Genomic DNA, 16209 nt, shown 5'->3' with positions numbered 1-16209 from the left:
GGTATTCTGGCAACCAGTCCCAAATCATGGCTCAAAATGAATTCTACTCACCCCAAAGAGGTCATGCTCTTCGATGGAACCAACACAGCTCAGCACCATCTGAAGGCTTGGGCCAGCCAGTTCTGGGGATATTGAGGGCATTTCCAGCTGACTCTATTTGTGCAATAAAATGGTTCCTCAGTGCATTGAAAGGGTCCTTAGTAAGAAGGTTTGAAGCAATCAAGTTCCCTGACACTTGGTTTCCAGGTTCACGTCCTCTACTCTAATTCCTGCCTGGTTTCCACAAGATAACACTGGAAATTTTTCAGAAGCCTTGGTTGGAATTACTTGAAAGCAGTTTACTGACAATCCCCTGAAGGCATTGTCACTGTCCCTCAGCACTGCCTGGCTGTGCTTCCCTCCTTATGCAACCTAGATTGCAAGCCATCATGTATGTGAGCTCACCCATTGCACAGTTCAACTCCTTTGCCCATGTTATTGCTGGTAGATGTTGTCAAGTTGACCTCTGACTCCTGGCAACCCTGTGCACAATGGAACAAAACACTGCTTGATCCTGAACCATCCCCATGATCAGATGTGGATGGAACTATTGTGATCCATAGTGTTTTCATTGGCTGATTTTTTTGGAAGTAGATTATCAGGTCTTTCCTCCTAGTATTTCTTAGTCTGAAACCTGTTTGGCATCCCAGCAACACACAAGCCTCCACTGACAGATGAGTGGGGCTGTGCATGATGTGCATTGGCTGGGACTACCCTAAGGAAATTCCCTAGACCACAGAAATATTGGGAAAAATTAAAACAGTATTTTATTGAGGAATTGTTTGAAAATGTGAATAAAATGTGTGTAGAGAAATGGAATACCTCCTTAAAAGTCAGGGACAGGGCATATACACTTATAAACTTCTTTACAAACAGAGCTAGAAATCCTCCTATTCTGAGCTGTTTTGCTGTACATCTATAGCTGACTTATTCCTGTGGGGAGGGGCATAGCTGCCTTGCTCAGAGACCCAAGCACCTGTGGGGACAGTGATGTCACTGAGTGTCTCCACTGAAGATCCACTTCCCACAACAGAACCGGGAAACAGATTCTCCCTCTGCTGTGATGGGCTCCAGGCTCCTCTTCCCTGTGGCCCTCTGTGTCCTGTGGGCAAGTGAGTCCTGGTCACAGATGCACCTCCTTCCCTGGGCCTCCCACAGCCTCAATACAAGCCCTTCTCCTGGGACCAGAATATCAGCCTCTGCTAATCTCTGTTACAGGGAACACATATGCTGGTATCACCCAGTCCCCAAGGCACAAGATCACAAGGACAGGAGGGAACGTGACCCTGCAATGCGCCCAGGACATGAACCACAACTATATGTACTGGTACCGACAAGACCCGGAGTTGGGGATGTGGCTGATCCACTACTCTGCTGGTACTGGCATCACCAACAAAGACGACATCCCTGATGGGTACAGTGTCTCCAGATCAAACACGGAGAATTTCCTCCTCTTGTTGGGTCGGCTGCACCCTCACAGACAGCTGTGTACTTCTGCACCAGTAATCCACAGCGCTGCACAGCCGCATCCACCCCACAGAAAAAGGGCAGTTAGAGGGGCTGAAGTTGCCCTGTGCTCACGAGCCCCAGCCCTGGGAAGGCCACCTCCAGGAACCCTTGACAGCACAGGGGTCTCCGGAGACTCAACAAGGGCTCTTTCAGCTGTCTGTCTTTCTGCATTAAAATAGTTTCTAGTGCATTAAAATATTCCTTAGTAATGGCTTCTGATGATGAGTAAGGTGCACCTTACACAAGCCATGGTCTTTTTAATTGACTCATAACACAGGCAAAGGTGGGCTATGAGAAAGGAAGACGGAAGAAGAACTGAGGCATTCAAAATATGGTGTTGGTGAAGAATATTGAATATACCGTGGACTGCCAGTAGATGGAACAAATCTGTCTTAGAAGAAATACAACCAGAATGCTCCTCAGAAGCAAGGATGGCGATACTTTGACTCACTTACTCTCTTAGTCATCTAGTGCTTCTATAACTGAAATGCCACACGTGACTGGCTTCAACAAACAGAAGTTTATTCTCTCACACTCTAGTAGGCTACAAGTCCAAGTTCAGGGCATCAGCTTCAGGGGAATGCTTTCTCTGTCAGCTCTGTAAGAAGGTCCTTGTTATCAATCTTTCCCTGAACTCGGAGCTTCTCCATGCAGGAACACCAGGTCCAAAGGAGGCACTCTGCTCCTGGTGCTTCTTTCTTGGTCATATGAGGTCCCAGACAGAGACTATAGTGCTGCCATTGTCTACTTTCAAGTGGTGCCTCATATCTAACAGAACCATCCGTAAACCAGGCACAAGTTTTCTCTTCTCCAGTCAACTGAACATAAGGAAATCCTCATGAGGCCATAGATTTAGTCTGGGAGATGGAAGGTAATGTGACAGGAGTGGAGACCATGGGCATTTGGGCCCCTTCCTTGTACTTCTCATTCTGACAAAATTGTAGAAAGATATCACACATGTGTTCACCCAGAGCCTCACCTTTCACCAATACTTGATCTATTTGTGATGATATTTTGCATATTTGAATAGCCACTTTATGCCATGGATTAGCAATGCCCTCTTTACTGCTGGAAGCAAGTCATCAACATCTTTAAGACTAACCAGATTTGAGAACCAATTTAAGAAACTTATCCTTACCATTTTGTTTCTCCAGAACCACTCTCACTACCAAATGTAATAGGCTGGGTTCTATAGGGAAGCAAAACCAGTGAAGCATATAAATATATGTATAGAGAGATTTATATCAAGAAAATGGCTCATGCAATTGTAGAGGCTGGAACATCCCAAGTCCTTGGATCAAGATAGTGGCTTCTCCTGATTCACGTAGCTGCAGGGTCTGGTGAACCCAAGATCAGCAGGTTGGCGAGCAGGGCTTTTGCTCACAGGCTGTGAAGATCGACAAATCCCAATTTCGGCAAGCAAGCTGTTAGCTTAAGCCCCAAGAACTGAGGTTGCAGGATCCAGATCAGGCAAAAGCCAGAACATCCGCTTATATTCTGATGCAGACCACAAGCCCAAGGAAACTCCCTTTCAGCTGGTTGGCTACTCACAACAGATCCCATCATGGAGGTGATCACATATAAACACTGAGAATCATGGCCCAGCCAAGTTGACACACAATTTTAACCATCACACTTACCTTGGATATGTCATCAGGAAAGCCAATCACTAGAAAAGGACATCATATTTGGAAAAGTAGAGGGTCATCAAAAATGAGGGAAACCCTTAATGAGATGGATTGACACAATAGCCACGTAAATGGACTCAAACATATCAACGATCACGAAGATGATGCAGGAGTGGACAACATTTCTTTCTGTTATCCATAAGGTCACCATGAGCCAGAACCAACTCCCTTGCAACTAGCAACAACAACAACATCAAAGAACTAATTGATTCTCCTGATCCAACTGCCACCTCAGATAATACAGTTTGCCTCCACATCGTGTACTCTTAACTTCTGCCTGGATTCTCTAAGGCAACACTAGACATAACTTGGAAGCATTGGTTGAAATTACTTGCAAGCAGTTTACTGGGAATCCCCTGAAGGCATTGTCACTGTCCCTCAGCCCTGCCTGGCTGCCCTTTCCTCCTTATCCAATCTAGACTGCAAGCCATCATTCACGTGAGCTCACCCATTCCACAGCTCAACTCCTGTGCCTATGCCGACACACACTGTACTTGTCTGACAAAGCCTCAGTCCTTGATGAGCACAATCATTCATCATCTCCTTGGTAGAACTTTTACTGGGTTTCTTTGGCAATCTGTTATGTCATTTTTTATAGTTACTAGATAGTTCCCTGATGATGTTTTCCAAGATTATCCTTTATTTCTTCAAATATAGGAAACATACTTGTTTTAGAGTCTGTCTGCTAATTCTAGCACCTGCAATCTTTGTGGAGCTGTTTCTGTTGATTTTCTTTTCCTGCTGCTTCTCAGTCATGGTGTTTGCATTTTTCTTTATGAGCTTGATTGTCTTTGACTTGGTGCCAGATGATTTATTTGCAGAAGTGATTTTTGGTCTAGGATGGAGAAGTCTTTCTCCAGAGAGGATTTTCAATTGTTTCTGCCAAGTGTTGTGGTGGGTGGTGATATAAACAATCTGGAGCCACCTGAGTTGGAATTCAAGGCTTGAGGTGTCCTGGATCACCTAGAAAACAGGATGACCTCTGGTTCATCAGGGTTCCCAGGTTCAATTCCCGGCCAATGCATGTCATGTGCAGCTACCATTTGTCTGTCAATAGAGGCTGTCATGGATTGAATTGTGTCCCCCAAAAATATCTGTCAACTTGGCTGGGTCATGATTCCCAGTTTTGTATGACTGTGTAATCTGATGTGATTTCCTTATATGTCGTAAACTCTATCAGTATGATGAGGTGATATTTGATCTCCTTATGTGTTATAAATTCTATCACTGTGATGAGGTTGTTATAACTGATGAGGTTTACAAGATTAGGTAGTGTCTTAATGCAATCTCTTTTGAGATATAAAAGAGAGAAGTGAGCAGAGACACATGGGAACCTCATACCACCAAGAAAGCAGTGCTGGGAGCAGAGCGCATCCTGTGGACCTGAGGTTCCTGTGCTGAGATGCTCCCAGATCAAAGGAAGACTGATGCATCACAAGGACCTTCCTCCAGAGCTGACAGAGAAAGAAAGCCTTCTCCTGGAGCTGATGCTCTGAATTTGGACTTGTAGCTTACTGGACTGTGAGAGAATAAATTTCTCTTTGTTAAAGCCTTCCACTTGTGGTATTTCTGTTAGAGCAGCACTAGATGACTAAGACAGAGGCTTTCATGTTGCCATGATGCTGAAAATGTTTCAGCAGAGCTTCCAGACTAAGATGAAGTGGAAGGAAAGGCCTGGCCATCTACTTCTGAAAATCGACCTATGAAAACCCTGTGGTTCACATTGGTCTGATCCATAGCCAATCATGGGGATGGTGCAGGACCGGGCAGCACTTGGTTCTGTCGTGCATGGGGTCATCATGAGCTGGGGGCTGTAGCAATGGCAGCTAACAACAACATAGCCCTTAGGGGACCCAGTATAATGTGGGGGTCCTTTGTTAGCACCCACATTTGGTGCATTCTGACGCTTAGACCCCTGTCTGTGTGTCAGCTTCCTGAGCGCTGAGTAGGATTGCTGAATGCTCCAGGGCAAAGAGGCTGCCGGGCTCCCTCCCTAGTCTCTTGCCTTCCCCAAATTCCAGCCTAGGAATTCCTCAGTCCATTGTCAGGGCTTCTCTTAGCTGAAGTTCTGTGGCTGTTATTTTCCCCCAGCTGTTTACTTCACAACAGAAGTGTTGATTTGAGTGACCTCTTCTGTAATGATTGGGTTTGAAGTCCAAAGAATTTGACTTGAAATTTTAATTCCTTTGGACTTTACTTAAGTCTTTGATATTTTACTTAAATGGCATACAGATACTATGCTTGAATTTTAATTTCACCCAATAAATTTTTTAAAAACTTCAAACTTCAAACTGGGACATCTTTTTGCATTTGGTGTTTTATTACTGGAGTATTTTCATGTTGTGATGTACTTTTCTTACATAACCTCTAGTGTTCTGTTAGACCATGTGACAAGGTGTGTGGTGGAATAGAGAGGGAATGTTTAGACTTGGTCAGAGAGTGTAGAAGGGGCTTCAGGGTTAATGTAACTGCTGCATAGCTGTGGCACATCTGTGCTGTATTTTATGAGTACACCCGAGGAGCCCACTCTTCTCCTATTGCCATCAAGTCAATTCCTACTCATAGTGACCCCATAGGACAGAGTAGAACTGCCCCATAGTGTTTGCAAGGCTGTAATCTTTACGAAAAGCAGACTACCACATCTTCCTCCAAGGGGTGGCTAGTGGGTTCAAACCTCCGAATATTTGGTTAGCAGCCAAGTGCTTAACCTCTGTGCCACCAGAGCTCCTTACTCGAGGAGCTGTGGGTGGAATTGGGGGTGGTAACTGACATGAGACTCATCGTCTTTCCCACTTAACCCCAGTCTCCTGGGACAATGCTTTACTCCACGTTCCCAAGTTGGGTGGGGGGACTCCCGTAAAGTCATGCTCCTGTCCCAGTCATCCTGTTTCTTGAAGCACCTTCTCTGTGGGAGGGGAAACAGGTTACCTGGTTGATGAGTTCACTCTCTTCATCTTCTCTCCTTCTTCCTGGCTACCTTCCTGGCTTTTCTCCACCTTGGGGTGAGATTGGTGGGAACGTCTCATCCACACAAGGCTGGCTGTGGTTTGGAGGGGAGAGGTGCTGGGCTACACTCTGACTGAGCATAGTGTTAGCTAGCCCGTTTGGCTTCCCATCTGAGCCCTGCTTTCCATCAGCATCACAGCTGACACAATCACCGCCACCTGTCTGACTGCACCATAACTCTCAGGTGGCTCCAACTTAGGCCACAATAAGACCAGTGCTCTTTATTGACCCTGTGACACCAACAGATCATGATGTCACTATACTTGTCTCTGTACTCATCAAAAAGTCCACAAAACCAAACGCACTGCCATCGAGTTCATGCCAACTCATAGTGATCCTGTAGGATGGAGTAGAACTGTCCCACAGGGTTTGAAAAGCTGAAATCTTTACAGAAGCAAACTGCCACATCTTTCTCCCTCAGAGAGCTGGTGGGTTGGAACCACTGACCTTTTGGTTAGCAGCCAAGTGCTTAATTACTGCGCCAACAGGGCTCCTTGTAAAGACTACCAAAACCCACTGCTGTAGAGTCTGAATCATAGTGACCCCATAGGGTTTCCAAGGCTGTAATCTTTACAGGAACAGACTGTTAAATCTTTCTCCCATGGAGCAGCTGGTGGATTTGAACCACCGACCTTTTGGTTAGCAGCCAAGCACTTAACCACTGCACCACCAGGGCTCCTTGAGAAGACCACCACTCCCCTCATATCCTGACAAGAGAGCTCATTTCTGCTATTTCCACCACCGGCCAGCTCTGGAGGTCAGAGGTCCAAAATGGGTCCGACTGGGTTATAATCAAGTAATCAATGTGTTGGCAGGGCCACGTTGTTTCCAGAAGCTCTGGGAGAGAATCCACTTCCTTGCCTTTCCCAGCTTCTAGAGGCCACCTACATTCTTCGGCTGGTGGCCCTTCAACCACCTTCAGTACCAACAATGGCCAGTGGAGTCTTTTGCCCCCTGCCTCACTCTGGCTCTGCCTTCTCCCACATTGAAAGTCCCATGTGATCACATTCTGACTCACAGAGACCCTATAGGACAGAGTAGAACTGCCCAGTAGAGTTTATAAGGAGAGGTTGGTAGATTTGAACTACCGACCTTTTGGTTTGCTGCTGTAGCTGTTAAAAACTGGGCCACCAGGGATGTAGGGTTGCTATGAGTCAGAATCGACTCAAGAGCAATGGGTTAGTTTTGGTTTTCATGATCACGTTGGGCCCACCTGGAAAATTCAGGATAACATTTCCATTCAAACTCAGTTGATAGCAACCTTGATTCCATCTGCAACCTGAGCTCCTCCTTGCTGTGTAATTTAACATATTCACAGTTTCCAGGGATTAGGATGTGGACATCTTTGAGGAAGAGGAAGGATCATTCTGCTAACAACTCCTACGCACCTGGTAACAGGAGGAACAAACAGTGACCTTCTTGCAATCAGAGTGATGGTCTCCCTGTTATGTTCTGGGTCCAACAGAACCCTCAAGGGAACAGAACCCAGAAAGGACATGGGCCCCTCAGCTGACACAAGCCAGCCTATACAATATTTGCTCTTTAAAATGGGCATTGAAATGGGCATGTGTGCCCAGTATCAGTGGAACCAGCAGTATGTCCCAGTGCCAAGAGCACAAATATGGGCACAGACCTTTCTTCTTCTCCATTAACAAAGAATTTAATTAGCCAGCCAGAGAAACAGCCTTGTCTCAGCTCTCCAGAACCTCCATCACGAGAGGAAGCAGGTTTGTGGGCTTCATGAAACCCCTTTTGTAGGGAAAAGTCCAGGTGCTAACCATTGAAATACACTGAGCCTTTCTAAGATGACAGCAAGAATTTAGTCTGCTCCAGAGCATTTTATTAGCAAATCTCCAAGAAAAAGTCACGCCCTGCTTGTTTCGTGTGGAAGACCCTGGGCCATGGGCTTGGGGTTTCACACAGCTCAAGGACAGATAGTGCAGGCAGGTCACTCCCAGCAAAGAGAGCACTCCATCTCTCCAGTTCTTGGGCACCCGTTGAACCCATGGAGCCCCAACAACACAGTGGGTATCTTTGTTCTTCCCAGCACAGTGGGTGTTTGTGAGCGTGTGTATGTGACAAGGAGCAGAAGCCACAGGGACAGGGATGTGGCTGTCCACGGGGAAGCCGACCTCTCAGTAAGACAGAGGTGTTACCTTTAGATGTTTGCTGATTGAGGTGCCGATGACATCAGCATGGAAATCACTGACAGGCTATTAGATAAGAGAGGCTGGAGAGAAGACATTCAGAACTGATGCTATGTGAACAACCTGTGGGAATGAGTGCATATGTAAGACTGCGTCTCAGGGAAGTCACAACGGGGTTCAGTCCTGTACAGCACCCCCAGGAGTGGCCCTCTGCCCTGGAGGGAGCTCCCAGGTTGGGCGGGGCGCATTTGGTGATGTCACTGAGCCAGTTACCTGTGGGAATAAAATGTGCTCAACTCCCTTCTCTGCTCATTCTCAAAAGGACCCTGGTGAGGATAGTCCACATCTGCCCACCCCGCCATGGACGCCTGACTTCTGTGCTGCATTGCTCTGGACCTCCTGGCAACCAGTCAGTCCTCAGGACACTCAGAATCCTCATGTCTGGCTTCCTTGTATTTTCCTCATTCTGCCCCCAAATTCCATCTTCTTCTATAGAGCACACAGATGCTAGAGTCACCCAGACGCCCAGGCACAAGGTGGCAGAGATGGGACACAGGGTGACCCTGAGATGTCAGCTCATTTCTGGTGACAACACCCTTTTCTGGTACAGACAGACTTCAGCCTGGGGGCTGGAGCTGCTGATTTTCTTCCAGAACCAGGCCGTTATAGAGCAAGTGGAGATGCTCAAGGACTGGTCCTCTGCTGAGATGCCTGACAGGTCCTTCTCCACCCTGAAGATCCAGCACGCAGAGCTGGGCGACTCAGCCATATACCTCTGTGCCAGCAGCTCAGCCACAGAGCTGCAGAGTAACCCCCTCCCCGTGCAGAAACCCTGGTGCTTCCCCTCCACCACACTTTCACCTCCCAGCCCCTCCTCCTCAGGAGAGATAAATGGGTCAGACATGACAAAGACAGAACCAACACAGGACATGCTGTGGAGGAATTTGTACAGGAAATGGGTTCATGGTATTCCTCACTAACTGCTCAGAGTGTGTCTGTGGGCTTCAAAGTCACCACATGTGAAACTGAACATAAATCACAGCACTGTGGATTTTGCTGCTTTCCTGCCTTTGCCATTCCTGTGGAGGGCTGGCTCCTGAAACGGCTGTGTCTTCAGACGCCCAGCCTCTCCCTGCTCTTCTCCCTCCGAACTGTGATCACATTTCCCTCACAAGCTTTCCCATTGCTTCTTTTGCCCCGGCCACACTAGTCTTCTAGCTGGTCCTCAAAGACACCACCAGGTGCATGTCTGCCCCAGGGCCTTTGCTCTAACTGTTATCTCTACTCAGAATGTCCTTCTCCAAGATCCCTCCTGTCCCTACTTCCTTAATGTCTTCAAGTCTGCACAAATCTCATCTTCCAACGAGGCCTCCTCTGATCACTCCATTCAATGCTGCAAACCTACCATGCCCACCTCCTGCACTCCGAATCCTTTGCTCTGCTCTGTTCTTGCAGTTGCTGTTGTTCCACAGCACTTAACACTTCCTGACACACTTTCTTAAAAGGTCCCTGTGTGGCCCAAGTGGTTTGCGGTCAACTGTTAATCGAAAGGTTGGTTATTTACACCCAGCCAGCAGTGTCACAGAACAAAGACCTGGCAATCCGCTTCCAATAAGATTGTTGTTTTTGTTAGGTGGCACTGAGTCTGTTCTAACTCATGCGAACCCCATGTGACAGAGTAGAACTGCCTCATAGGGTTTTCTAAGTTGTACAGCCAAGAAAATCCTATGGAGCAGTTCTACTCTGTGACAGAGGGGGTCACCATGAGTCAGAATTGACTAGACAGCTGCTAGCAACAGCAATACACTTGCTTATGATTCATTAATCTATTATGTTTATTATGTGCTGTCTTTCTCCTCCATTTAATATGAGCTCCATGAGGGCAGACATGTTTGCTTTAACCACCAGGCTCCTAGTAGGACAGTGGCTAAAGCATAGTAGATGCTGTGTGAATATCTGTTGAATGAAATGAACGTTTCTCTCCTCCAGTCCCTGTGGGTAAGGACTTTGACATTTTCACCATTAACGCTAACACTGTGTGTTAGACAAGGAAGGTAATAAAGGATTATGTGTTGAACAAAGAATAAATAAATGAATTTAAAGAGACCGATAATATAGAAGACAAAATCGTTTAGAGTGGCTGTTCTATAACAGCTGGCATTGTCAACAGTCTCCTACCCTGTCAGCTCGATGATAAGATGATCACACACCAATCTCCCTGACAAATAAATTTGGATTTGTTTATTTGGATATGACAAATCAAAAAAGTGATTTACCACCTTCTTCATTGCTGCAAAAAGCCTTAATTTATTCTACTAGTGACACCATTATAGTCCTTCTAAAGCACACTTTCTAATTGGTGCTCATCCAATGACTCCCCATTGTCCACAAGACAAAATCCCACTTTGGGATGGTATGTGAATCTTAAAATCAGGGCTGCCCCGCATTCCATGGCATTTATCTTACTCTGGAGTCAAATGTACTTTATCCCCTTGCAAAGTGTTCTTACAAGATTTCATGCCTCCCTATACATTTGCTCTTGTAATTTCCATCAACAGAAATGTTTTTCACCACCTTCTCCCCATTGTCAAATTCTTTTGGTCACTCAAGACACTGTTGAATGCTTTTCTTCTCTATGAAGTAGTTAATGGCTCTATTCGCTCCAGTTTCACAGTGGGACATAATAGATATTTGCTAATGCTCATATTGGAAAGGAACAACCAGGTAGACTTATCTAGACAATGCTCATTGGTTATTCTATTTTATACATACTTTCAGAGATCAGGAATTTGACTGATCTGTGTTCTGCTTCTTTGTAAAGCCATATCTGCCACCCCTGAGAACCTGCCAAGAGATTCCCACATCAAAATTTAAAATGTTTGCTCTGTGAAAGACCCAGTTAAGAGGAGGAAAAGAGAAGTTACAGACCTGCAGAAAGTAGTTGCAAAGCATATATCTGACAAAAGACTAGTATTTATATTGCTCAGCCAAGACTCACAGAACTATTGCTCCAACCCATAGACTCACCAGCAAAAATAAATGCTTGTTGTTTTAAGCCACAGTATTTTGGGAGGATTGTTGCCCAGCGTTGCTGTGGCAGGAGCTAAGTGATGTACCCTGTGTTGCAAACGCAGGGCTTCAAAGATGGGCAATGTTTGTGCGTTTGTTTTAGAAGACCCAGTTATTGTTAATTTCACGTCTCTCACTATGGGAGATCACACAGAGAGAAGATCCAGAAGAATAGATTAGAAGACATCATGGCTTGGACCAGAATGCAAACATCAATTTAAAGGGGAAAAGTCACTCAACTCCTGTGAATATTGCTAACTCTACTCATGTTTTGGTGATGGCATAGGACAAATTTTTAAAAATACTTTAAACTTTAAAAAATTCAGCTGAATCTTTCTTAAAGGATTAGGTAATGGCAGAGTGAAGTGATTAAACTTGTATAATTCTTGTGAAACTAAAAAGCTATAATGGAAATTCTGCACAAAGCCTGGGACAACCACGATTTGGGAACAGAGAGTGTGTTGATGAAAAATCGATGACTTAGGCTGGTCTTGCCTACACCCTTAAAAGGAATTTTTCAATGGAAGTAGTATATATTCAAATTGGGGGCACCTGGGGTTGGCACTTTATTATTGGTGAGTCATTATGTTGCCATTTTATCTTGCTGTTCGTCTTCATTTCTTAGTGCCACTGTAATGGAATTACCACAAGTGGGTGGCTTTAATGAACAGAAATTTATTTTGTCACAGCTCAGGAGTCTAGAGGTCTGAATTCAAGGCACTGGCTCTCAGGGAAGGCTCTATCTGTGGGCTCTGGGGAAGATCCTTGCCTCAGCTCCTCTAGCCGGCCATCCTCGGGATTCCCGGGCTTGTAGACGGGTCTTCCTCCATCCTCTTCAGAGAGTGTTGTTCTTCCCCTGTGTCTGCCTTCTTCTCTGCCTAATCTGTTCTTTCATATCTCAAAAGCAATTGTCTTAAAACATACCCTACACTGACCTGGCCTCATTAACATTACGAAGAAAGACCAAATCCCAAATGGGATTACATCTACCTATATAAGGGTTCAGATTTACAACACATATTTTGGGGGGACACAATTCAACTCATAACACTGTTGAACCTCTGTTGTGTCACAGTGGACGATGTGGCAGAACGGAATGGGGACACAGGGGAATAGAGAGCTAGTTCTCCGGTGTCAGCCATTGTGGCCTCAGAGTTAATTTAATCAATCTAACATTGTAAACCATTTCACGTTCTCTGGGGCCTAACCTAATTGTCCCCTGGTGGTCCCATGAGTAAATCCAAAGGAGCAGTAGTTGACATTGGAGGAGACACCTCAAAAAGGTGGGACAAGAAACATCCCAACAGACTGCTCATCTCTTGCTGTTCGTAGGCATAATGGTTGGTCCAAGGTGTTAAGAGAACCCAAATCCTGAGAATCTTTGGGGAAAACACTTGTTCTCAACTCCCTCTGGGGATGTTGGAGCTTCTCTGGAGCAATGTTCCTGGCCCACTCCCTTCCTCTCACTCTCCCCCATGATAGGAGAGTGGGGTCATTTGATTAGTGATTTTGAAAGGTCGAAGCATGCTCAGTTCCAGCCTCCTGTTTCCATCTCTGTACTTGTCTGCCTGAGGGACTGATGCTTTCTATTCTCCTCCCTCCAATTACAGCAAAGTTAGTGAGCAGACTCTCTATTCAGTGGGGATGCCTGAACACTTGGGGAGGGCTGGCCAGGGGTGGGTAAATTCAATTCAGTAATTTGTCTGCCTGCTAGCCCACTTAGCTCACCCTTGAGCCCCAGCTTTACCAGCACCAAAGCTCACATTCTGACTCAGTACCCCTCTCTCAGGTGTTCAGTCATATAAAGAAGGGCATTATTTTTGAATATCTAAAACACCAACTATAACCCTAATTGCACCTCTAACAGTGTAACACAGCTTGGTTCACTTTGGGGATGGACAAATGGCTCATTTCTAGTGGCTCTGCCCCACTGACCACTAGGAAGCAGTGTGGTTCCACTGCCCTGCAATGGCTCCTTGGAGGGGCTGAGAGAACTGCCTGAAAGTCAGGGCTCAGGAAAAGCTCAGGCTTGGTCTCTGAATCCTGAGCTTCATTGGCAGACACTGACACAGTACTGGAGAGGGGAGGAGAGGCCCTAAGACTTTTTCTGTTGCTGTGCAAATGGCTTCAGACCAATGGTGAGTACAGAATTACAGGGAAGTTTGGGACAGTTGTCATGCAAAGGATTTGCAGATATGCACTAGCACCTCCATCATTACGGAAGTCTCATTGTCAGAACTCCCAAGCAACAGGTCCTCTGCTTCTCTCTGTCATCTCCACACGCTCCCCTGTGGGGGGAGAGTTGGAGCAGTGTAGCTCTGTGCCAACAGCAAAGGTAGGAACTGAAATGTCTGTCTTCTCTATGAACAAATGTCTTCTTATTTATGCACAGCCCGTTTTCCAGACTTGTCACCCCACCACCACAAGTAGCTGATCTGAGGGTACTGGCTGCCTGACTAGCGAGAGAGAGCCAGGTGTTAATCATTGAAGAGCCTTGCTAGGAGCTAGAGGAAGATGAGCATTAGCGGGGGAGAGCTTTATTGTGGATCCCTGGGGAAAGTTCAAACCCCCTTCCAACACTGCAGAGCTCACACCAGGGCCTGAAAGATTTGTGTGATGTTGAGCCTCACCATTGAGAAGCTAGGTGGGACCTCCTAAAGGGTGGAAATATAAATGTATAGGACGTGCTGTTCTGTGGGCTCAGGGCGTCAGGCTCAGCCTTCACCAGAGATAAATTCTTCACAATCCTCTCTCTTCTTAGGGCATTGATAGGCCCCTCAGTCATGGGCATGGCAGCCAAGTTGACACGCTCCAAGAGGGATCTGGGATGAAGCCCTAACTAAGGGATGAGTTATTTTGATTTTGTGTTTCTGAGGGACAGGAATAACAGGGAGAAGATTAATAAAGGTCTTGAGATTAAAACCTTAATTTACTGATATTTAGAATTTGAGGTCCTGATGGCCCAGCCCACTGGGAATTTACAGCAGGCTTCTGCTCCTTGACACATCGGAAAAGGCAGATGGTCCATGTCGTATGTGGTCCTGAAGCGCTGGGACTCTGAGAGGGAATATCTGATGGATGGGACTGCATGGCATCTTTGAGTGAGCAGCCTGCACCTGGATGGAGCTATAATTCATTTCAGTCCCTCCTGGAGGCAGCAACACAGAGGGTGATGTTCACCTTGGGGAGGAGGTGCCACAGATACCTATGATGGACACCAGGGGACACTCTTGTCCTGAGAAAGATGATGGGATCAAAATGCATCCTGCATCCTGCAGGACCAGAGTGTCTGTGAGCTCCTATAGGCAATCAAATCTTCGCTGTAACTAGGAGGTAATACAGACGGGCCAGTTGGGGAAGGTCCTGCCCAGGATGTGTGGAGGTGCCGACTCAGACAGAGGAAGATGCAGAGGCCCTGAGACCCAGGAGGAGGCACGATGACTACAGTCTCCTGGCCTCAATCTCTTCCTCTGCAGAATTAGGCAGCCCGCCTTGAGTGGCTTCAGGAACCCTGCCAGCTGTTCATCTAGCCTTCTGAGGAAGTCACATATTCAGCCAGGGGGTCCCCAGAGTGTCCTCCCTTCCCTTTCTTCCCAAGTGCTGGTGATACTCCACGATGGGCAGCCAGGTCCTCTGCTGTGTGACACTTTTTTTTCTGAGAGTAGGTTAGTGGGGGCTCGAGGAGGGATCCTGCCCCACCTGCCACGATCTGCTCTCAGCAACTCCCCCCTAGTGACAGCAGCATCACCACCTCCTCTCTGGGCTTCAGCTTCTCCTTCTCTTCCCACAGGCACCATGGATTCCGGAATCACTCAGACTCCAAAATACCTGGTCTGAGAGGAAGGGCAGGACGTGACCCTGAAATGTGAACAGACTTTCAATCATGACTGCATGTACTGGTACAGGCAGGACCAGGGGCAGGGAGTGAGGCTGGTCTACTACTCATCAATCACAAATGATGTCCAGGAAGGAGACGCAGCTGCAGGCTAAAGCGCCTCTCGGAAGAAGAAGGAGCATTTCCCTCTCACAGTGACATGGGCCCAAGAGAACCAGACAGCTCTGTACCTCTGTGCCAGCAGCTTAGCCACGGAGAAACACAGCCGCCACCTCCCCATGCATAACCGTCCTACCTCTCCCACCCCAACCACAGGCCTGGGTGCTCTGTGGCCACGCCCTCCTCCTCCAGCCAACCAGGAATACGAAGCAGCTGCCGCCTGATAAAATGTACTGAAAGGAGGGCATATAAAAACGAAAGTAGAATGCTTTGGAGAAAACCCTCCAGGCTCTTTGCAATTACACTCCCTTTCCAGGAGTAATCCTGAAAGACAAGCTGTCCAGCACAGGCAAAGCAGAAAGGAATTCCCTAAATCTCATAGAACCCATTTCCATTGGCCAGTACTCAACTATGTCGTCCACTGGAGTAAAATCAATAGAATTAATTATCCTCGAGTGTCCATGTTGCTTTACACAGAGACATGCAGAAAATGATCAATAAACACTTCTAGAATCTAGCCCATCAGTCTATGAGGGGAATTGTCATACCGTAGTCATGAAGTAAATGCCGCATTTAGAAAATGAAGGGGTGTCCTCCTCTCCAAAAAAAACCAAACCCACTGCCGTCGAGTCAATTGCTACTCATAGCAACCCTACGGGACAGAGTAGAACTGCCCATACGGTTTTCTAGGCTGTGATCTTTACGGAAACAGACTGCCAGATCTTTATCCTGTGGAACAGCTGGTGGGTTCGAACTG

At 46.6% G+C, this 16209-nt stretch overlaps 1 gene segment (V, D, J or C); it reads left to right on the top strand.

Moving 5' to 3' along the window:
- The first annotated feature begins 1102 nt into the window (after positions 1 to 1102).
- Positions 1103 to 15295, top strand: LOC101343972 (T-cell receptor beta chain V region YT35-like). The segment is given in 3 exon segments: positions 1103 to 1151; positions 8885 to 9196; positions 15249 to 15295. Coding segments are annotated over 3 exon segments (408 nt in total).
- Positions 15296 to 16209: the final 914 nt, after the last annotated feature.

Source organism: Trichechus manatus, unplaced genomic scaffold (genome assembly GCF_000243295.1).
Source record: "Trichechus manatus latirostris isolate Lorelei unplaced genomic scaffold, TriManLat1.0 scaffold00093, whole genome shotgun sequence".
In the NCBI taxonomy this organism is placed as follows: Eukaryota; Metazoa; Chordata; class Mammalia; order Sirenia; family Trichechidae; genus Trichechus; species Trichechus manatus.
The sequence above is the reverse complement of the archived record's forward strand: the minus strand, read 5'-3'. Positions and strand labels throughout refer to the sequence as shown.